This window comes from Urocampus carinirostris, chromosome 1 (genome assembly GCF_059441175.1).
Source record: "Urocampus carinirostris isolate Australia breed hairy pipefish chromosome 1, RoL_Ucar_1.0, whole genome shotgun sequence".
NCBI classification, from domain to species: Eukaryota; Metazoa; Chordata; class Actinopteri; order Syngnathiformes; family Syngnathidae; genus Urocampus; species Urocampus carinirostris.
Genome location: NC_142349.1, coordinates 24,677,162 through 24,700,200, shown reverse-complemented (window position 1 = coordinate 24,700,200; position 23,039 = coordinate 24,677,162). Strand labels below are relative to the sequence as shown.

General features: G+C 41.2%; 1 protein-coding gene across 1 annotated transcript in view; it reads right to left on the bottom strand.

Annotated features, from left to right (window-relative positions):
• Positions 1-22,459, bottom strand: part of plcd3a (phospholipase C, delta 3a) — a 46,372-nt gene extending 23,913 nt beyond the window's left edge. Inside the window, exons 1-2 of the mRNA XM_088331581.1 lie at positions 22,248-22,459; positions 5,516-5,683 (exon numbers count right to left, since the gene is read on the bottom strand). Of these exons, the coding sequence (XP_088187707.1) occupies positions 5,516-5,683; positions 22,248-22,341 (262 nt within the window). The 5' untranslated portion in view covers positions 22,342-22,459. The remainder of the gene's footprint in view (positions 1-5,515; positions 5,684-22,247) is intronic.
• Between the last annotated feature and the right edge of the window lie 580 nt (positions 22,460-23,039).

Here is a 23,039-nt window from a genome sequence, read left to right as displayed (position 1 = left end):
ATACATTTGAGATATTTTTGTTTCTGCACAAACGGTCACAAATAATCGTAGGACATTGCACTCTTGCGATACCATGGCAGATCCATCAATATTATAAATGACTCTTCCTACCCAAGCCCAACCTCATTAACCCGATGCTCTCCGGTAGGCTCTATGGGTGAGACAGCTTCTTCCCCATGCCCATCACCGCACTAAACAAGCGCACAAAACTGTGAAATTATGTATCTTCGACTTATTTAGGAATTTTTTTGTAGCTGTGGAATATTTTTTGTTGCTGCTAAGTGTTATTGCAATATGAATCATTGCATTGCTGCTATTATGAACTATTTTCTCCATCCATTATCTGCATCGCTTATCCTCAGTAGGGTCGCTAGGGGTGCTGGAGCCCATCCCAGCTATCTTCGGGCAGTAGGCAGGGGACACCCCAAACTGGTTGCCAGTCACAGGGTACACAAAGAAACACCTAAGGACCTCACATGCGTGTTTTTGGAATATGGGGGAAGCCGGAGTGCCCGGAGGAAACCCACGCGAGCACGGGGAGAACATGCAAACTCCACACAGGAAGGTTTGATCCCATGACCTCAGAACTGTGCCGCACACATGCTAATCGCTTCTAATAAGAATAAATCATTGGACTATTATTATAACTTAGGTCCTTACAGTTTTTTATTTTATTTATCCCTTTAAAGTCTTTATTACGTTTACCCAAGAGTGCCATGTTTAATCTTGTTCCGTACGATGTTTAACACCGTGTATATCAATGACAATAAAGGCAATTTGATTCAACTGTGTTTAAATACCATGAGTATTTTGCCACAGTTTTGCTACAAAATGTGAATTTGTCATCAGAAGAATCCAGAATCTTATTTCATTTCGCAGAAAAAAAAATCTTTGTTAGTTTGCAAGTGAAAATACATTTTTTCCTCACACTCATCCTGACGATATTTTAATGTATTGGTTTATATTAAAATTATATTCTTAGAAAAAGCCATGGTTTACCGAAATTCCCATGTCCGCAAAACTGTCAGGTTTGGACACAGTTTATCATTAGAATTAGAAATGAAGTACCTTATTTTTGATACGATGTCCTAATATGTTTTTCTACTAATGTAATTCTGGCTGACCAGTGATGGACACTGTGTGTTTACACAATCATTATAACGGCCTCATTCTCTTCTGTAATCGGACGGAAAGTCTTCAAAAGACATCCCGAATTGGTTTTTGACATGGACCTGACAAAACTAGCGCGTTTGTGTATATTTGAGTGTGACTTTGAGAAGACGTGCAGGAATGCAGATGTTCCATCACACTTACATGAATATCTTGTGCTGTAAGACTTGATGATCTCCCTCAGGATGCTCTAAAAGGCACTTTGATAGCAAAAGCCAAAGAAAGAAAGACTATATCTTCCAGCAGGTGAGACCAAGAGTGCTGAAATATGAGTATGCAATGGCCACTGTTAACTAGAAAAATGGTCTTATTTAAACATGTGAGTGAATTACAGTACTTTATTGCTTTGAGTTTGTCACTGGACGCTAGGTAGGTTCCCTTGACGGAGACAATTCCCTTCAATTCTGCAGATATGACTTCAGTTTAATTGTCGCCAAGGCCATTCTTACGCATGAGGGCTTTCTATTCTTTTTCCATGACCACTCCTTAAGTACACTTCATTCTTGCTCTGTAAGGGGTGTGCTGTACTCCCACAACAAGGTCGTTATTTTCAATAACAAGTGAGAAGAGTCATTGCATTTCATATTTGTGTTTTTTTTATATTACATAGTGATGGTTAATACAATAAAGACGTGAAAATAAATAAAAACTTAATTGCACATACTTATCTTTTATCTCAAACAGAAATGACAAATTGTTTCCATTGTGTTTGAACTTAGAATAGAGCCAACATATTTTTCACAATGCACCCTTGGAATAAAAACGGCCACGACTTCTGGACGCATCACAAAACATAACCATTTATAAACCAGTGCTTAAAAAAAAAGTACATCAGTGTAATATCAGTTTCATCAGATTTTCTTTCAACCTCAAGTGTGGTTTATGTCACACTCAACCCAGCATCCAAGCTCTTACACGGGTGACTGTAGGTGATGAGAAAACGCGGTGAAACTATTCAATCATATTTCACGTTGGAAATATAAAGTCAGACTTTTTATTAAATATAGCGGACATTGTAAGGATAGTTATTGGTTCCAGTTGATGATCAAAGCTTGTAATGTTTATTTGGAACCTACTGTGGTCTTTGTCCCTAAATTGGAACAACATTGAGCTAATTAATATCATTGTCATGTTCAGATTTCCCTTTTGTCACGATCCTGTCAGTTGTCTTCTGATTACCCTCACCTGCGCTCACTCCTTGAGCCCCAGCTGCCACTCATGTCGTAATTATCCCTCTCCCTATTTAAGTGATTTCTCTCCGGTCACTCTTTGTCAGTCCGTCAGCGTACTTCGGGTCATGCAAGGCAAGCACTTTTGATTCTGGCTCCCGGTTTGATTCCCACCTGTTTCTGCATCCAGTGATCTATCTCCAGTTCCCTGACTTGCTTCTGATCCCCGATCACGTTCCGTTTTCCTGTCCCGGCTACCCGGCTTGCTCTGATCCACGATCTCCGGCCCCGCTTGTCTGCCTCGCCACCTGTCACCGGCCGCGGGGGCTTTCTGTTCCACCTGCCCAGCGAGCACCAGATTGCTGTTTTTTCCTCTCTCCCTGATCCCCCCGATCCCTTAGTAAAGTGTTGTGTGAAATGTTACACATTTGGGTCCACTGTTTGTTCCGGTCGCGACACCTTTTGTGTATATGGTACTTTATGTCCACCTGTGTCTAGTTGTGTCTATTGCCACAGGTTTCTTTCTTATTTAAGCTATTTAGTTTTAGACTTTGTTTTTGTTTTGGTTGGTTTTGTTTGCGACTTAAAGGTATTCACAAAGACCTTTGACCTTTTTTTTTTTTCAAATTAGGCACAGAACGGGTAGTGTTCCTCCCCACAATTATGCAAATTTGTTGCAAAATATTCTATTCACTAGGGGACTCCAGAATTTAAGTCTCAAAGTTGACCCATCTAGCTTGTTTCCTCAGTGATGTCATAGGAGGAACACAACGCTTTTAAAAGGGCGAACTCCGTTAAAGTGTCGGATCTTGTTCAGAAACAAAACAGCTGTTGTACCATGACTGCATCTGCAACACAAGGCCTAGCCATTCTCCACAATCACCACTAAAACCTGGCTTGAAACACTCGTAAACTCTTTGATTAATAACACATATACCAATATAGTGACTGGCTTGCAAGGGTGCACGTGTTCATCAGCTGACGTCACAGCTCAGAAAGTCAAAGACGAGACATGCTGTCGTCAAAATGCATTATCTACTAAAATAATTTCAATATACCAATGGAATATGCAGTATATATAGATTTCATGCAGAAACCATGTACTCTTCCTCACATCTTGCATATTTTAGAATTTAGTAATACCTTAAATATGTATCTTTTGTTTATTCAACTTCACTTTTGAGTTGACCAATGTCACCTTTTCCAACTGGTCATAACTCTCTCACCGTCTGTGCTGAAATGAACTTTTCCAAAAGTGGACTGAGGGGAATCGTCAATCGATGCCTTTCCTGCTATTTGGTATAGTAAAACTTTAGCTAAGTCTCAAGTCCAGGCCCCTTGCCCTGCTCTCCTGATATATGCTATAGTAAAACTTTACCTAAGGCTCAAGTCCAGGCCCCTTGGCCTGCTTTCCTGCTATATGCTATAGAAAAACTTTACCTTGGGGGCCGGTCACACAGCCGTTTGCGGCTGAATCACGGCCAGAAATTTCTGCCTGTGAGGCGGACGCTATTGGACGCTTTGAGATCGCCATACAGACGAGATACAGCAGTACTTAACACGCGGTCGGAAAGTCGCGCGCGGGTGGCCGCGCGAAAAAGTTTTGCGCTGCTCAATCCATTAGAGCGCGGGTACACAGCCTTTCACGGGCGTATCGAGGCTGAACCACGGCCAGAAATTTCTGGTCGTGAAACAGACGCTGTTGGGCGCTGTTGGACGCTTTGAGCCATATAGACGAGATACAGCAGTGCTTTACTCGCGGTCAGAAATTCACATGCGGTAGGCCGCGCGAAAAAGTTTTGAGCTGCTCAAAACTTTGAGCACGTGTTAACCGCGGGCGGCACACGAGGTAATGACGCGGAAATGACGCGGAACGACGTGCTCTGGCCGCGGCCAGGGCGTGGTTACACATGGGTAGGACGGGAAATTTCAGCGGGTAATCGTGGGTGGAGCATGGTAATAGCATGTTCTGCGCCTGTATCGCGGTGTTATTACGTGAAATTAGCGTGTGACGGTCAAACGCCTTTCTCCACGTATAAACAGCGCGATTTGCCGAGCACACGTCAGTTGTGCTCGAGACGTCAAGGGGGTGAACATGGATCCCCGTCACCGTAGTGACCTCGTCTTAATCCATTTTTATTTCTTGACATTTCTTTTCATTTCATAACAAGATAATAAAATAAAAATGAAAAACTATTACAATAATAACATATTGGCTTCTTCTGTGCCATAGCTTGAAATCTTGATCTTCACGGGACTGTGTCTTGAGCGGTTATGATTTCTACAGCCCGGTGTTATGCCGAGAAATACATCCCTGCCGAGATTTGCATCTCCTCGCTACTACAACCACTTTTACCTCGTTTTATCTCACTTTTATATCACTTTTAGGGAATGTAATGGCGAACATATAACCAAAACCACTTCGTCTTGCATTTGTTGGGAATGTAAGACAACTTAAACCATTCCGTCTTTGTTTTTGGTGTGAACGTAATCGAACGGTAATGCACACCGTATATAAATCCTCCCCCCCTCGCGTGAACGCGCATTCTGCTGCGCTTCCAACAAAAGCGATCGTATTCTATATAAAACGCTCATTAAAACAATAAAGCGAGCTAATTATAACAATTGGGAGATCCTAGTCTATATAACACGTTAATTTAAACAATAAAGTGCGATCGTATTCTACAAAATGCATTTGTTAACGCGGATGAAAAAGTCACCAACGTCAATGCACGCTTCCAACAAAAGCGATCGCAGCAGAATACGCGTTCACGCGAGGGGGTGGGGGGGGTTGCGTAGGAGTCGGATTTGGGCACAACACCGCCTCGAGAGCTTTTATACCCGTGGTCCACACGAGAAAAATGACGCGGAAATGACGCGATGAGGAAGCGGAACAGTCGCCGGCGTCTGTTTTGCGGGCATACCACCGATGAACAGCGGGTTGGCCAATTTTGCGCATTTTCCATCGCGGGCAACCACGGGCAAAAAAACCCTGCAAAATTTTAGCCGTGATTCAGCCGCAAACGGCTGTGTGACCGGCCCCTAAGGTTCAAGCTCCAATCCCCTAGCCCTGTGGCATACTGAAACAGAATTATGTAAAATAAGAGGACAAAAAAATGGAGGCTTTTTAGTTGCTCTCATCTTACTGTTTATGTCGTGCTTTGGGATATACATACACGTCTGACGGGCTTTGGCCTTTCGGGAGCTCTTGGAGGACTCGCACCATACGGTGAGTCCGTCCTCGAGCAGGCGCAGGTTTCGGCTCTTCTGCCACCTCGGAGATCGAACCTTCACCATGTTGGAGCCTTCCATCATCACACGAACGTCCTCGTTGTCCAGTAGACCTAAAATACACAGAAATATTTTGCATAAGTATTTTTACATTAGGATTTTGCTATAAGTGATCACTTTAAGGCATGCAAAGGCAGTACAATTCCGCTGTAATTTTCAAATATTGGGATGATTGTTAGTTTTACCATTTTTTCCAAAGTAACACAGATGTAAAAACCAAACCAAAATATAGCTTAGGCTTTGCAATCATCAAGGATAATGAAGTTGCTGGCTAGGAAGGTGCAGGCGGTATGCATAATGAACATCAGCGAGCAAAGTATTTTCGAAGCTATACATAGACTAGTTAATTAATAGGGAATTTGTTTTATTTGGAAGCATTTTGCGTTACTACATCACTCCTCTACATAAGATGTTATGACATAGGGTTAGTGTTGCTGGTTAATGAGGGTGTCAAATTACACGATAGAAATCAGAGTCGTTTTCTCCATTTTTCTAATGTTGTGGTTTCTTTATTTTAGTCCAGAGGTTCTCAACTGGTCTGACTTCAGGACCCACAACCACCATCCTAATTACAAGCCACGAAAGAAAATAAAAACATGTTTTTACTTATCGAATTAATTGAAAAGATTTTGCAGTTTAAACTAAAGAGAATATTTTCACGTTTCCAGAAATGAAAAAAATGATAACTAAAATGACTCCAAGTCATACTATTCCCTTCAATGCTTAATTAGGTGAATTTATAATTAATCCAAAACACTTCCCTTCAGTAGCTTTATTTTCAAGAGAATAAAATCCATCCATCCATTATCTGCACCGCTTATCCTCAGTAGGGTCGCGGGGGTGCTGAGCCCATCCCAGCTATCTCCGGGCAGTGGGCAGGGGCCACACAGGGACAGAGAATTTGCTCGCTCATTCACACCTAGGGACAATTTGAAAGGGTCAATTTACCTGAAATGCATGTTTTTGGAATGTGGGAGGAAACCGAAGTGCCCGGAGGAAACCCACGCAAGCACGGGGAGAACATGCAAACTCCTCACAGGAAGACCGGTAGCTGGATTTGAACCCATGACCTCAGAACTGTGCTACGCACGCGGTAACCACTGCACCGCCGTGCCGCCCAGAATGAAATCCATCATTTGTAATATTCTCAAATGTATCTGCTCAACAGGTCTTAACAAACTTTAATGGGCTTTTTCATGGTGTGAAATGTCAGGTGTGAACTCGCATGTGCAGGACATTACCGACAACTAGTGTGTTATTTATTCTTTAGCATTATTTTGCCACAGAAAAGGCCCATGATCCACTGAAAACAGGTCCGCGACCCACCAGTTGAGGCACACTCATTTTGGTTTAAATCATTTTTTGAGTGCAAATGCTTTTGAGAATTTGTTTCTTCATATTCCTCATGTTGAGATTTTTGAGTTTTTCCTTGCCCTCATGTAGGTGTTAAATCAGGGGATGGTGTAATAATAGTCTGTGGTTTGTAATAATCTGTGGTCTGTTCAGCCCTTTGAGACTCTTAGTGATTAAGAGCTATACAAATAAACATGACTTGACTTGACATGTGAAGTACATCAAGTTACCTTGTTTTCGAAATTTTCAATGTAATACTAAATCTGCTTAATGTGCAGGTGACTTTTTTTAACAATTCAATTCGAGTACATTTTTTGATTGAATAAACATGGGGTTTGCTGCATGGCTTTATCTGGGTAGTTACAGTAAGTCACAAAAGCGAGTACACCCCTCACATTTCTGCAGAGATTTTGTTAGAATGTTTAATAGAACGTCACAGAAGAAACATTGCTTTTACACAATAAAAAGACATAGCTAAAAAAAGGCCATGGCATACAGGAAATGTATCTTCTTAATTTATTTAGATCAGATGGTGTGAAGCATGTGTTGCTGCAATCAGGTGAGAACAAACATGTTTGTGTCGTGCCTAAAGTCAAGCATGGTGTTGGGAATGTCATGGTTTGGGGCTGCATGAGTGAAACTGGAGTTGGGGAGTTGCATTTCATGAATTCAAGAATTTCCTGTGAAATATTGGAAAAGAGGATGATCCCTTCCCTCCAGAAACGGGGTCGCAAGGCAATGTTCCAGCCTGACAATGACCCCAAATACACTTATAAGAAAACCAAGGATTTTCTAAAGGGGCTAAGAGTAAAGGGGATGGACTTGTAAAGCATATCTCCAGATATAAAGCCAATAGAACAACTTCGGGGCATCCTCAAGCAGAAGATGGTAGAAGCACAAGATCTTGAATATCCCCCAACACCGTCATGTTGTCATGGAGAAGTGGAAGAGCACTGCACTGGCAATTTGTGAGGCTCTGGTGAAATCCGTGGCCAGGGGGATCAAAGGGGATTTGCAAAATCACGGTGGCAACACAAAATATTGAACTTCAAGAACTTTTACTTAAGGGTGTACTTACTTTTTGTACCAGTGGTTTAGCTACGAAAGGCTATATTTTAAGTTTTCTGAGGGGAAAAATATATTTAAACTGCTAGATAAGATTTTTACAGACTACCTTTCATTGTCCGTTTCTTTAGTGTTGTTCATTTAAACAAAATGAAATCCCTACAGAAATGTGAGAAGTGTAGTTACTTTTGTGACATACAGTATGGGATTATGACTGGAAAAAAATCCTTCTTATCCCATTTAGTAAATCTAAGGTGATCAAAGAGAAAATGTTGACGTTTAACTGAGAAACACAAATGTGCAATTTTTAAACCATAAGTACTACTTCTAAGCACCCATGCACTGGACTTTACACGCCACCTTTCATGAATGCAGACTTTATGGCCAAACTGGAACGGTATAAAGACTGTTTTGTGCAGCTCTTACAACATGTTTTTGTGCAGGAGCTTGGTGCCACAAAACCTGAATTTTTGGACTTTGTAAGTAGGGGGAAAATGTCACCACAGTTTCAAGCGTGGAGTGGCTAGAAATGTCCACAAAGGCAAGGCAGACAAGCGTAAATCATTCACTATTGTATGCAGATTTATTCTTCTCTGGCCGGTTGGGGGCCGTCCAAGGAAAATGGATGGCCAGGGTAAACTTTGGGTTGCCAACTTCTACTCAGAATAAATACTGTCTCCAATCACCCTGCGTGGAAATGTAATCACAGATACTCTACTTATAAAAATATATACATATTGGATGACAAAAATGCAGCGCATCAGAATGAAGGGTTTTTCGTTTGGAAACAGTGACGCAGGAGAATGTGAAGAATGTTGAGATCAAGTGCAAGAACTTTAAAATGACCTCTATTGTGTTTTTTCGTCCAAAGATGGAAAAATGATGTTTAAAGCAGGTGGATGAAGGAAATGAAGGCAATGAAAGAAAGCTAGTTTTAACGTGTAATATTGATGATATTAACATAGAAGTACATTCAATGTTAAATTCTATAATGAAAATATATCAAAATTAACCCAGATAAATTACAAGTACACCATTGGAAAATGACAAAAAAGCAAAATATTTCAAGAAGAAGACTGGATTTAAAACAAAGTAAAAATAGTCTAAATGCTGGTGCATTTAGTCAGACGGGGAAAGACGGGAGCAAAACCAGGTGGGAGTCAGGGTCAAAATAGGCTTGCCTAGTGTTAACTGAGGTTCGCAGACGGACTGACAAAAGGGGACGGATAGGAGTGGGTTTGAATAGGGACAGGGAGCCAATCAGAGTCCGAGGCAGTTGGCGCCAAAGGAGCGGGCACAGGTGATTCACATCGATAATCATGACAGCACGAATGCAAGGCATCCCAATGCAGTTTATGTTATCTGATTAGATGAAGAACTAGTAATGAAAGTATTGTATAATAGTACTGTGACAAAATAGAAAAACACATTCGCAAATCTTCATGAGAATGAAGGCTGACTAAACCACAATGCTTTCCGATAGAGAAGAGGTCTCCAACATGGTGCCCGCAGGCACCAGGTACCCTTCTAAGAAACCTGAGTAGCCGGCGAACAGGTTTGACCAGCGACGGGTCATTGCGATTTTCGAGGGATTTTGAATTTGAATTGAATTGTCTTCGTTGTGATACATCCTTGCCCTCATGTAGGGTTTAGATCAGGGGATGGTGTTATAATAGTCTGTGGTTTGCAATATTTTGTGGTCTGTGTAGCCCTTTGAGACTCTTTGTGATTAGGGCTGTACAAATTTATGCATGGACTTGCTCCCTCATATCTGGTCCGGAGCCTTCGCTCTGGAAATGCTGGTCTACTAGTGATCCCAAGAGCCAAGAAGAGATCCGCAGGTTAGAGAGCGTTCTCCATTGGGGCCCCGGTGCTGTGGAATGCTCTTCCCCCTGAGATTTGATCTGCAACCTCAGTGGAAATATTTAAATGTAAGCTTAAAACACACTTCTATTCTATAGACTATGAAAAACCTATATTTTATGTTGACAATAGATATCATTGTTCTGAAATATTGTATGCAACAAGATTGGACATGACATGGCACGCCAGGGTGAACATGCAATAGGGACTTTAAAGAGGGGGAAAAAGATAAAAGACTATCCAGGATAGAAGTAGGAAAAAAAATATTTACAACATCTTGCTTAGAGACTGGCCCGAGTTATAGTAATGGAGAAGAGTGCATTGTAACAAAAGCGCAATGAAAAGACGTGCATGCTAATAATCTCACTAGCATGATATTTTGTTGGTTGACTTAACTTTTAATAAATTTAACCTGGTAATAACATAGTAATAAGAAGTTTATTTTTTTATTTTTTATTCTTTAGAAATGAACAAAAAGGTTGGTGACCTCTGCTCTAGAGCGAATAGGCTTTTTTTTTCTCAATCGCGTGTGAAATTATCCCTAATCTTATCTAAATAGTCAAATGAAATAGTAAACTATTATTTCAAATCCTGAAACTTTCTTTTGCATATAGAATTGGGTGTCACCTTAAAAGTTGCAGTATAATCTCTACAATAGCGTCTTTTTATCAGCTTTTTGAACTTGAGTGTTTACCGAGCTTTCATTCCAAAGGTTCAAAACCCACACTGTGATCTTTCTTTATCTTCTTTTCAGGGTTTTTTTCCGAACCTCTACCGGAAGGCTTCATTTTAAGAAAGTGTTTTCCAGTCGTGGAACCTCTTGGCTATGCATGGCTGCTCCGTTTGCCGGCATGAATGGGGACAAAAGGAAAGCAGTCCCGAGTCTTTCCAGTGCGCTCCCATGTCACATTACTCCTGGCCACCTTACCTAGATTTGCGAGAAGCTTGAAAAAAGCACACCGTTGCGATCCATCGCTTTCATTATACCAACTCCTTTGGGGGGCCTCATAGAAATAAGTTCCCTCCCACCACTTTTTCTTTGCCCCGTTGGACACAAACAAGCCCTCCCTCTCGCTGGGCCTTCAAGCCGAGTTGTTACCACATGAGAGGCATTTGCACGATAACTTGCAGGTCATTCACAGTAGCGTTTTGCAGACTCAAACACAACCCAAGTTTTAAACCTGCATTTCTCACAGCACTTCAATTTTTCGGCATTTTCTCATGTGCAGTGTGTCTTTTTTAAAGCCACAGTGTGCAATATATGACCAGTAGATGGCACTGCATTGTCTTATACAAAAGAAAAGCAGTGCCACAGAGCACAGCGTAGCAGCAAGTTGCCAAACAAACATGGCGGGCTCCTTAAGTTGGGATACCCCAATATCAAATAAATACAGATTTCTCGACCAATGATTTTTTTATAAAAATTAACATTGGCATGATCGTTCAGGTATTTTTGCCTACTATTAAAGTCAATAGATTTTTTTACTGAATGAAAGTTTTTGGTACCACCAGGAGGCACTAAATATTACAAACTGTCCCTTTAAAGGAACAATGTCTAATATTTGGCAACTAATATCTCCTCTATGGTGTTGTGAAACAAAAAAAAGTGTTAATGCAAGAATACAAACTATGGAAACTCAAAGTGACATTAATTTCCCTTACTTTATTGCCTAGCATTTCAAGAAGAAGAAAAGAAGAAAAAAGGGCAAAGGAAAGACAAAGGAAAAGCACAAAAGACGACAAGGGGAAAAAACAAAGGTAACGAGAAAAAGGGGATATAAGAAAGTAAAAATAAAGAGTGGAAAAGACAGAAAAGAGGTAGAGAAAAGGTGAAAAAAATAAAAGAGAGAAAAAAAGTCAATAGGAAAAAAAGAGAAAATAGGGATTTTAAATTTTTTTTAAAAAAAGCTTTAAATGAAGCAAAGAATATCTTACAATGGAACATTTTTCATACTTAGTTCCAAACGTTTTCCGTTTTTTTGTGTGTGTGTGAAATAAGGAATACATGCAGCACAGTGGTTAGCACGTGTGCGGCACAGTTCTGAGGTCATGAGATCAAACCTCCTTTGTGGAGTTTGCATGTTTTCTCCGTGCTTGCGTTGGTTTCCTCCCGGCACTCCGGTTTCCCCCACATTCCGAAAACATGCATGTCACGTTAATTGGCCGGTCCAAATTGTCCCTAGGTGTGAATGAGCAAGTGAGTTGTGTCCCCTGCGACTGGCTGGCAACCAGTTCAGGGTGTCCCCTGCCCACTGCCCAAAGATAGCTGTGATGGGCTCCAGCACCCCCGCGACCCTACTGAGGATAAGCGGTGCAGATAATGGATGGATGGATGGATGGATAAGAAATACAAGATGGCGCCTTATCATGTCAGCGCCCTCTAGGTGAGAATCATCAATTTCAAATACTTGCTCATTTCTTGACCGCCAAGTATTTAAAAAAAATAATGTTTACATGATAGTTCATAAATGTTTGCTCAGTATTTAATTCAATGAGTTTTTTGTTTTTTCAAATGAAGTTTTATTTTACCACTTGAAGAGGTTAAATAATACACACCGTCCCTTTAAGTCCCTAGTTTGTGTTTGTCTGGTGAAGGTATTATAAACTAGAAGGAATCCTGACCAACACTGGCTACACACATCAGGGCAAGGTTTTGTCGTTTAGTGCGATACAAAGTCCCCCAAAAAACATCTGTGTTTGTGACCGAGCGTGCCAGCAACCTCCCCCCCCCCCCCCCCCCCCCCCCCCCCCCATCAAAAAAAAAACAGTAAGAGACTACATAAATGAAGAGAAATACATGTTTTTGCCAAATAATGTGAAGTAAATTGTTTGTGGAATAATTTCTGTTTGTTTTTGTGCAAAGTGCCACAAAATTGGGTGAAATTAAACTGCCTAGTCAGACCATCAGATGACTTTACGTTAAAAGGCGTTTCTTTTTCCTTGTGTCTCTCAACAGTGACATGCAATAGTAGTTTTGGGGGAGGGGGCAAATCCCAAAAGGCAAAACAAAAGGATGATTTTCTGCATGAATAAAACATTTAAGTATTTGAACAAACAATTTAGAGAGTCACACATATTTAATGCAATTACACTCATATTTATAAACTGATTTCGACAAGCTTTTCATGTTTTGCTCACTGAAATAGGAGGCATTGTGTTATTTTGAGCATCATTTAAAATTCCAAAGCCACCCAAGAATTTTTTTCTTTGAAATTAACAAAAATGTTAATCACACAATCGTCACAAGGGTCGGACAAGTTTTCGCAATGATTGTGTATATTATTATTATTTTTTTTAAAAGAGCAAAGGGGTGGGATCTTAATCACCACCTAGTGTCCATCTGTGCACCATACTGTCTTCAACATCTTTTTCCATGATAAAAGGTCGTTGAATTATGGGTAATGGTGGGAGGAATAATGGCATCAGTTACGACACATACCAAAGATTTTTAAACTACTTTTATTGTGTTTCATTTAATTTGACAAATGTAGTATTTTTCATCATCAACTGATAAGATTGTGGCATTAGTGTATTTGTCCAGGACTTTAGTGCCCTATCTCTACCTGTTGTTTATATCTATTATGAATAGTAGCTGTTATCATGACCAACAAATTAACTGTAGAGAGGACCTATTGGTTTGTTAAGTCAAGTCATGTTTATTTAAATAGCCCTTATTCACAAGAAGTCTCACAGGGCTGTGCAGAATACAAACTATTACTATACCATCCCCTGATCTAGAACCTACATGAGGGTTAGGAAAAACTCAAAACCTCAGCATGAGGAAAATGGGAAAGCAAGGGAAAGGGCCGCATATGAGGTAATCTCCCTTATAGGATGACGGTTAAAAAAAATACATGATGCCTAAACTTGTACATGGCATTAAATGTTATAATATTTCTAGTCATATTTTAAGTCGTCAATTTATACAATTCTGTTTTATCTTATATTTTTGCTAGAATGTTTAAATACAATCAAATTCAGGAAAAAATACTAATTTTGTTCAATTTCCGGTTGGAGTCTGCATGTTCTCCACGTGCTTGCGTGGGTTTTCTCCGGGCACTACGGTTTACCTCCCACATTCCAGAAACATGCATGACAGGTTAATTGGCCGGTCCAAATTGTCGCTTGGTGTGGATGAAAAAATGAGTTGTCTGTATCTGTATGCACTATGATTGGCTGGAAACCAGTTCAGGGTGTCCCCTCCCTACTCCCCGAAGATAGCTAGGATGTGCTCCAGAACCCCCTTTCAACCCTTTTAAGGATAAGCCGGGCAGAAAATGGATGGATGGATGTTTTGCCTGATATGCAAATCTCAATCCTCTTAAACTGGCACACGCTAGAAACGGAGTCAGGACCCAATAGCGTTCGTTTTACTCACTTTTATTGAGAAAGAGAGCAGTGCTTGCCTCCACGATCCGATGATCGTCTGACACGGGTAGCTGATGGCAGGAACGCGGAAGTGGCAATTACGTGTCAATCGAGGATAGTCGTGGGCAGCAGGAAAGCTGGTCGATAGCCGGGACAGGGGAGCAAGGGCGATAACGAGTCCAGAAAAAAGGTCGGCAACAAGTATTAGGCAGGACACAGGGCAAAACAGGTCGATGGCCGGGATGGAAGAGCAGGGCAGAAACGGGTCCAGAAACAGGTCGGCAACAGGTAACAGGCAGGAGAAAACAGGGCAGGAGATTGTCGGAAGGTATGGAGCTTGCCTAGCAAAAGCGTAGGTTCGCAGGACAGTCCGACAGCTTCCTTTTAGAAGCCGGGGATTTAAAAGGGGTCAGTGAACCAATCAGCGCTCAGGGCTGTTGGCGCCAACGGGGCATTCGCAGGTGCCCGGAATCAGCAATCATGACATAAACATGTGCCTTTAAGAGACAATTTGATCACATAACTTCTATTCCTTTACAGGAGATCATTGACATTTGTCATGCAGTCTTGCGAAAGTAGTACCACGAGTGCCAGAGCATTTACAGAGAGGCACCTTTTAGCCAGCAGGGGGTGATGGCGGGGTGGGTTAACCTGCTTAGCGCGGAAAAAAATCCCGAGGTCTGCACACAGTAAAATCTTAAAACATGCTGGCATGACTAGCAGCCACACTGGCATATTCAAAGCAAGCGGTTCAACACTCATCATCTCCCGGTGTGCTTGACTTAAAAGCATGAGCATGGATCGGTGCAGCTCTGCCTGGGACTCGGTTCAGGTTTCCCTCAGGATAGGGAGCGCCACCGGAGCCGGCAAGCCAAAGGATCCAACACTTGCGTAAATATAGACAGATTAAAGGTGTCGCTGATACCACTGCCATGGCACTTGGGCATGCGGGAGACGCAGTGGACACAAAAGTAGGGCAACTGTCCGCCTGACTTAACTTCGGTATGGAGGACGAGCCGAGGAAGTCGGAGCCAAAATAATATTTAAAACAAGAGAACGGGGTCACAGAGATATTAGTTTTAAAGTCCCACTACTTCATGGGGCCTTCTAACATGTTGATAAGTTTATAGCTTAGTAGACACTCAAAATGACGGGAGAAAGCTTGCAAGGAGAACAGGAGAGGAGTATAGAAGTTGCAAACCTGTTCAAAAAGTCTTCTCCTGAACCTTTTCTTTTTATTAAATCTCCGAGGTTACAAAAAGCAGATCCACCTAAAGCGCGTGGAAGTCTAAGAACAGCAATACAATTGGCCAAACGTGACAGTAGTGCAAATAGTGAAATGAAGCATGATAGTCAAAATAACAAACTGGGTCCAATGCAATTTTGGCAGAGATTCAAAATTAAAAAGAAAATAAACTTCTCACATGCTAACCAAAAGAGTATTTTGTGCGTATTCAATAAAAACTTTTTACATATCTTCGAAGACTCCGAGTTGTTTTTACAACCCATTAACACATTCAATGCCGCTTGTCAATGTCAAAGTTCAGTTTTACAAGAATTGGGCTGGCTGTGAGCAAGTTCACAATAATCATTTTATGAAAGTGTAAAAAAAACATGGCATTGTAAATAGCCATTGACATTTACAGCAGCACAGATGTTAATATGTTTGTGAGTCCAAGAACAATATTCTAAAAATATTATAATTGTTAGAGACTAAAATGTAACCATATGGTGAAAAAAAAAATGTTGTTTTTAAATCTAGGTGTACAAGTGAAACATTTTTCATCATGCCTGTCAAATAATTTCACAGCGTGATTTAAGTTGCAATTAAAAAGAACCCTTTTGTCTTCAAAGTTTACAAACTAGGTCCAGTTGGGCTCAATACATCTGGTACACATCTGAGTTTTCTTGCACCTATTTGAGATTGTAGTTGTCGTATTTATTGTGGTACTGGTACCATCAATTTTCTTTAGTTTCATGCTTTATTTGCTGTTTTATTCTTTCGTCCCGTCAAGTTCTTTTTTCATTTCCTTAAGTCATCTTGCCTCTTGTCATGGTTGCAAATAAAAAAAAGATCTTAATCTGTCTTTTTTCCATCAATTAAAGGGGGAAAGTGTCTAATACAATTTGACCAATAAATTTCTCTGTATTGTGCAGTGTGACTGAAAACGAGTGCTACAAATCACAAGGAAGAATCCAAACCACAGAGTCAAATTGACCAAACCACATACATTTTCTTCTATATATATTTTTGAACCAGCCATTGTATCTGTATTTCTTGTTTATTTTTGACTTTCCAATCATGCTGCAACAAACATTATATCACAAAATGAACAAACAAACTCTTAAGAAAAATGGGTGACAGGTTGAAGCCAAAGACTTATGAGACCCGTCCCCAAAATAACCTTGGACGCTTCTTGTAGTAATTATTTTAAAAAAATAACAAATTCTACATCATTGTAACAATCATGTGTTGTCCATCTAGAAATGATCACTTTGCTTGAATCACATAGAGTATTTTACAGTCTATAAGTTGCTTATTTTTCAAATCAATATTGTTTTTTTAGTGAATTGAGATTCTATTTTACCACAAGAACGTGGTAAAAAATACACAATTCCCCTACATAGTTAATGTTCAAATAATGAAAGTGCTATAAACACTAAATTATAGTTGATATAGATGAAGCCCTTAGAGACTTATTGTGATTAAGGGCTATACAAATAAAAATGACTTGACTTGACTTGACCAGTGGCGGGCCATGCATTTCACACCTAGGCCTTCAGTAGTGCTACGTCTGACTCAATCCAATCCCAAAAAGCTGTTTTATGGCTTTAATATGTTTACTGCAGCTACAGCTGCAACACCAATAAAAAGCATCAATAATAACCTACCAAGATTGCACTATTATTTGTGAATGTAGCCAGAGTTTACTCACCAAAAATCCTTTTCATTTGAGCACAAAATCCATCCTAATTTTTTTTCTTCCACGAGATTTCAATCACTCAGTAGTACAGATTATCCGTGCGTTTCAGTTCCATTAAGAAGTTATTTTCTATCACTATCAAATATAATGCTGGAATTCGAGCCTGTCCGTCGTACTTCCGGCACAAGTTTTAACCAGATTTAGGGCTGAAAAGGCTTTTTTTTCTTCACTTTTTTCCATTGTGATACTTCCATTACCGCCCCTTAGCCAATCATAGTTTGTTAAACCGCTGACGTTTCGTCACGAGTTCAAGAAGGCCCTGCCCCACCGACTCAAAATCTGATTGGCCAAACTAACAACTTAATCAAAACTGATGTTATCCTCAGGGCTGGCAGAACTGATTTTGAAGGCCACCGGGTAGATTTCTGACCCTAGCAACAAATAATGGATAAAATGTGATTAATTAAATGTGAAAAGCCCCAACGTGTAATATTTGACCACTAAAAGGCACTGTGTTGTCTGGTACAAGCAAGGGCCAGTGATACACGCCAGAGCTTGGGTGGCAGGATGCCCGAAAAACATGGCGCCTCTCTAAGAAGGGATTTCAGTGAAAAAGAAGTACCAATTTCTCTACTTATCATTTTTCATAAAAAATAACATTAGGTATTAGCTATCAGGTAGGTGGTTTGTGTATTTTGTTCTAGTATTCAAATCAATGCTTTTTTTTTACTGGTTGAATGGTTTTTTTTTGTACCATTGGGAGGCACTAAATACACACTGTCCCTTTGAATATGAAAGCCCACATCTGAAAGCAGTGCAACCAGGGGAAAGGCAATGAAATTTTAAATTATTTCATGAATGTTCATGGAGAAAATATAGTTTACATCACAAGATTTAGATTTATTTTAAGGCATGCAGAGAAGGCCTTGCAGTTCCCTGACGGCCCAACACTGATATAGACAATGTTGTCTTGAGTATTATAAGTTGTACGGAAAATCATTTGTCCTTGCTATCATGCAAAATCAAATGCATGTTGAGTAAATTTACACTTTATTAATCTCATTGAGGCAGCACGGTGGGTTGGTTGTTAGCTCGCAGCCCCACAGTGCGGAGGTCCAAGGTTCCATCCCAGCTACCGTCTCCCTGTATAGAGTTTGCATGTTCTTTCCGTGCCTGCGTGGGTTTCCCCCGGGCACTCTGGGTTTCCTCCCACAATCCAAAAACATGCATTTCAGCTTGATTGGCTCGTTCAAATTGTCCCTCGGTGTGCGAGCGAGTCGTCTGTTTCTGTGTGCCTTGCGACTGGCTGGCAACCAGTTGAGGGTGTCCCCTGCCCACTGCCCGAAAAAAGCTGGGATGGGCTCCAGCACCCCCGCGACCCTACTGAGGATAAGCGGTGCAGATAATGGATGAATTGATAATCCAATCGATAATAATCTAGAAAACACTTCCAAAGTGAGAAGAAATATGTGTCATCTTCCGAAATGTCTCCCAACGCAATGTTTTAATATACATGTCAATTGAAATTTTGCAGTAAGCGCCTTCTCAGACTTCTTTCGTATTCAGACTGAGTGTTGGAAAGTGATGATGCTTGTTGACTGAGCATATGAGTTTTCATTTGATGCATTTAAGTGACAGGCAAGTGACTCAGTTTGACCTTTTGGTTATTACCGTAGACTTGAGTGCTCACTTGATTTAGATTTGAGTTTTGAACAGGCTTGCCAAAGTTTAAAGAAGTAGATCACCATTTGAGCGTCTGGGCACCATTTTTTTTTCCTTAATTATGCACAACATTCCATGACCTGTGAGGGAGGCCAGCAACTCTGAGATCACGCAAACGCACTCACACAGTAGCTCAACCAACACTAGCTGTTTGCATAACACGCAAGCTGATGCTGGCTCTCACAGCTTCCAATGACGTACCCCAAGCTGCAACACGTGTGTAGAGCTTGGGTGGGCAAAGGGAGTGGGGTGAAGCTGAAGCTTTGAAGTGCCTACCTCTATTCTATTCTATTAATGGCCAAGAAATCATTTTCAAGATCAAAACAAGGAACCAGAACCTTGCTCCACAAAGAAAAAATAGTAGGCAAAGAAATGACATTCCAAACTGTTATCACTAGTGGCTCCTGTAACATAAAAAACGCATAGTAACTCTTAATATATGAATGTTCTTTCGTATAGTTATCTAAAATACACACCTACCAGCCCGGCCTTTATACCAATTTTTAACACGATTCGGCCAGCGTCTAAATAACTGCCCACAACTGGTGCAGAGTCACTTTTATTCTCTCTCTCTCTCTCTCTCTCTCTCTCTCTCTCTCTCTCTCTCTCTCTCTCTCTCTCTCTCTCTCTCTCTATCTATCTATCTATCTATCTATCTGTCTGTCTGTCTGTCTGTCTGTCTATCTATCTACCCTGGTTATATCCCTCAAGAGGGGTGACCAACACAAACAAAAAACAAAGAAAATATAAAACGGGAAAAAGTAGCAAACCATGGCCAACCTAAATGCCCAAACACCCAAACAAGTTAAGGACCTCAGCACCCAAGTCGGTCATGCTTTCGTCCCTCCATATGAAACGGGACACAAGAAAGCGGCCATGTCACTCGGGTCAGGGTGACACAGCACACTCTTCTGTTCAACAGCAGGGCCAGATAGCTTTCACTGGTTTACCCCTGCCGCATCATACTCTTATTCTGTCACGGTTGCCATGGCGCCCAATTGGCCCTGCCCGTGTGGCGCCAACTGCGGCTCGTTGACAGATTGGCTTCCCTGCTATTTAAACCCAGTCCTGTCACTCTCCTTTTGTCAGTCCGTCTGCGAATCTCCGTGTGTACTAGGCAAGCCTTTTTTGACCCTGACTCCCACCTGTCCCATTTTTGCTCCTGTCTGTCTCCGGCTACGACACGTTTTGATCCTGACCACGTCTGCTCTCCCGTCCCGACTTACGACCTCTTTTTTCCCCCGACTACGTCTACTCTCCCGTTCTGGCTTACGACTTGTTTCCGACCCCGACCACGCCTTGCTCTCCCGGTCGCGGCTTTCGAGCCGTTTTTTCCGTCCCTCACCCCGCCATCGCTCGCTACGGAAGATTCACTTTAAGGTTCGGATCACAATCCGAGTACGAGAGCGACTTGCTTCCTGCGTCCAGCGAGCACCGGATCGTGGGCGCAACCCTTCCTCTTTCCTTCAATAAAACTTGTGAGAAACGTAACGCAATTGGGTCCTGTTTCCGTTCTGGTCCTGACATATTCAGTAGTTCAATTTTGTGACGATCAAATGAGTAAGTTATGTTTGTCTGTCCAGGACTGTATTTTAAATATACTTTAAGTTTGTATTCCCTCTAATGTTGCAATTGAGGGAAAAGATCACTTACATTGACTTGACTGCAAGCCTATTTATCTGTTTATGCTGAAAAAAAAGAGTTGCCCACCTGACAAAATCGTGTTCATCCAGCCACTCCTCAGGGGGTCTTCACAAGTGCTTTTGTAGCTAAGCAGGTGTCTATTTTAAGTCAATGGGCTGCATGTTGGGTGGGTGAGTAAATGGTGAAATCATAGGAATAAAAACATGACCCCCTTTTCCGTTGGAGCTGGTCCTCGCCTACGCACAAGTACCGTCCATTCGATTACGCCGCTCGTTACACGGCAGCTCATTAAAATAGAGCTTCCTGTGTCGTGTTAACCCATGTGAATTGTGGCCATTGTGGCGAAACATGAAATCAAACGATGAGTACTTAACGTATTTACGAGACTGCCAGTTTGCGCCTGACACCATCCAGTCATAAACTTTAGCAGCACTCACGGGGACACTGATTCAATGCGAGCAGAGCCTCATTGGGAACTAAAAAGACAAATTGTTCAGTCTTAAATCTTATCCAGGGAGGGGTTTGAAATAAATAAATCATAACATAATCATGTATAGATGATGAATCTTGATCAGAGCTGTTCACAACTTGGCCTTTACGCCTCAACTTAAACACCAACTTCATACCTGTCAACTTATACATAATTTCCCCTTTTTTTTAAGTTTTTGATCAGTTTTTTTCCAAAATTTTGTGGAGAAAAAGGAAAATACTGCTTCGTATACAATTTACTGTGAGTGGTGAAAGAATTAGGAAAGATGCTGAAATATTTTTTTGTGTTGTTTACTTGGTAGATAAACTTGTTTGCCCAAATTATCTGTATTTTTATTCTACATAGTCCTGCTTGTGTTTGTAAGGCTTATATCGCTTAATAGGTGGTATTGCAAACATTAATAAAGGGGAGCAGTTGGTTGAGGTTGACAGGTATGCAACACAATATTGAGCTTATTTTATCTGCATTCTCAAGGTTTCTTCATTTTCCTCCTGTTGAGGTTTTTGAGTTTTTCCTTGCCCTCATGTAGGTTTTAGATCAGGGGATGATGTCATAATAGTCTGTGGTCTGCAATAATCTGTGGTCTGTGCAGCCCTTCGAGACTCTTTGTGATGAAGGGCTATACAAATAAACATGACTTGACTTGACATTTTGGGAACTTAAAAAATATGGCTGCGATAATGTACAAAGGACCACTTTTAGTTTTCTGAGTGAAAGTTTGTTTTAGAGCACAATTCAAGTTAAGTGTGTTAGGTTTAATTCATCCTTGAAAACAAACAGCACATAAGGTTCGAATTCAAGAACTGGTCTAGGTTGTTTTGGTCATTTTCAATCATGTGTTCTTAAATGGGTATGTTATTGTATACCTACTGCTAAACGGTGCATTTTTACACTCTGTTCTTTCCGTCTCAGTCATTTGATACACTTTAGAATGCACCTGCAGACATCAAAGTTCAAAATAAAGTCTGGAAAACATGGCAGATTTGAAGCATATGAGAAAATTAAAAACGTTGAGCGTTTATTTCAACATTTCAACAAAGTTGGTGATTCACGTATGAGCTTTGCTCTTTTAAGCCCATATTTGAAAATGAGTCAGTCACAAAAAAATACTCCAAACTATTTGTATGATCAACAATTAAATGAGAATACTGTGTTTAAAAGAGTGAGCAGTTAATTGAAGTGACTTACCGAGTTTTCGAATAGGATCGGCGGTCTTTTCGGCCACTTTGGCTTTGGGCTCCTTGGCGGAGGTAACAGGTGACTTCCTGCGGCTGGTCAACATGATGTCCAAGAGACGCTCGGGTCTTCCTTCTCGACTTCAGACTTGCTGCTTGCGACCAGGCGCCTCCCCAGACTCTGTCTGGTCAAAGAACAAGCTGCCAGGGAGAAAAGTGCTCAAATGCTCAAGTGAGGGAGGGCGAAAGAGAGGGGAGGGGGCGGCGGTGCTCCCGTGTCCCTCCCTGGTTCTGCGCCCCACTAGTGATGGGAATTCCGGCTCTTTTTAGAGAACTGGCTCTTTTGGCTTGGCTTACTGAAAAGGGGCCGCTCCTTTGGCTCCAGGACGGTTCTAAAGGATAATAATGGTTCGTATTCTTTATGGCCCTTTGAGGCTTTTTGTGATTAATGTTTGTACAAATAAAAATTGCTCAACTTTAATTGACTTGTATACTAAGCAAACAACACAAAGATGACGCCACACACATTGAACAGTCACGAGAGCCATCGAGAAAGAGAGACAAGAGAGTGAGTGAGAGAGAAAGGGAGGGAGAGAGAGAGACAAAGAGAGAGAGAGACAGAAAGAGAGAGAGGGGGGGGGGGAGAGAGAGAAAAACAGAGAGACAAAGTGTCTGTGTGTGTGTGTGAGTGTGTGTGGTGGGGCGAGAGGGAGAATGGGAAATGGAGAAAAAGAGAGAGGAAAATACGTGAAAGAGGGAAAGATAAAATGAGAAATAGAAACAAATAGTTAGAGTAAGTAAGAGG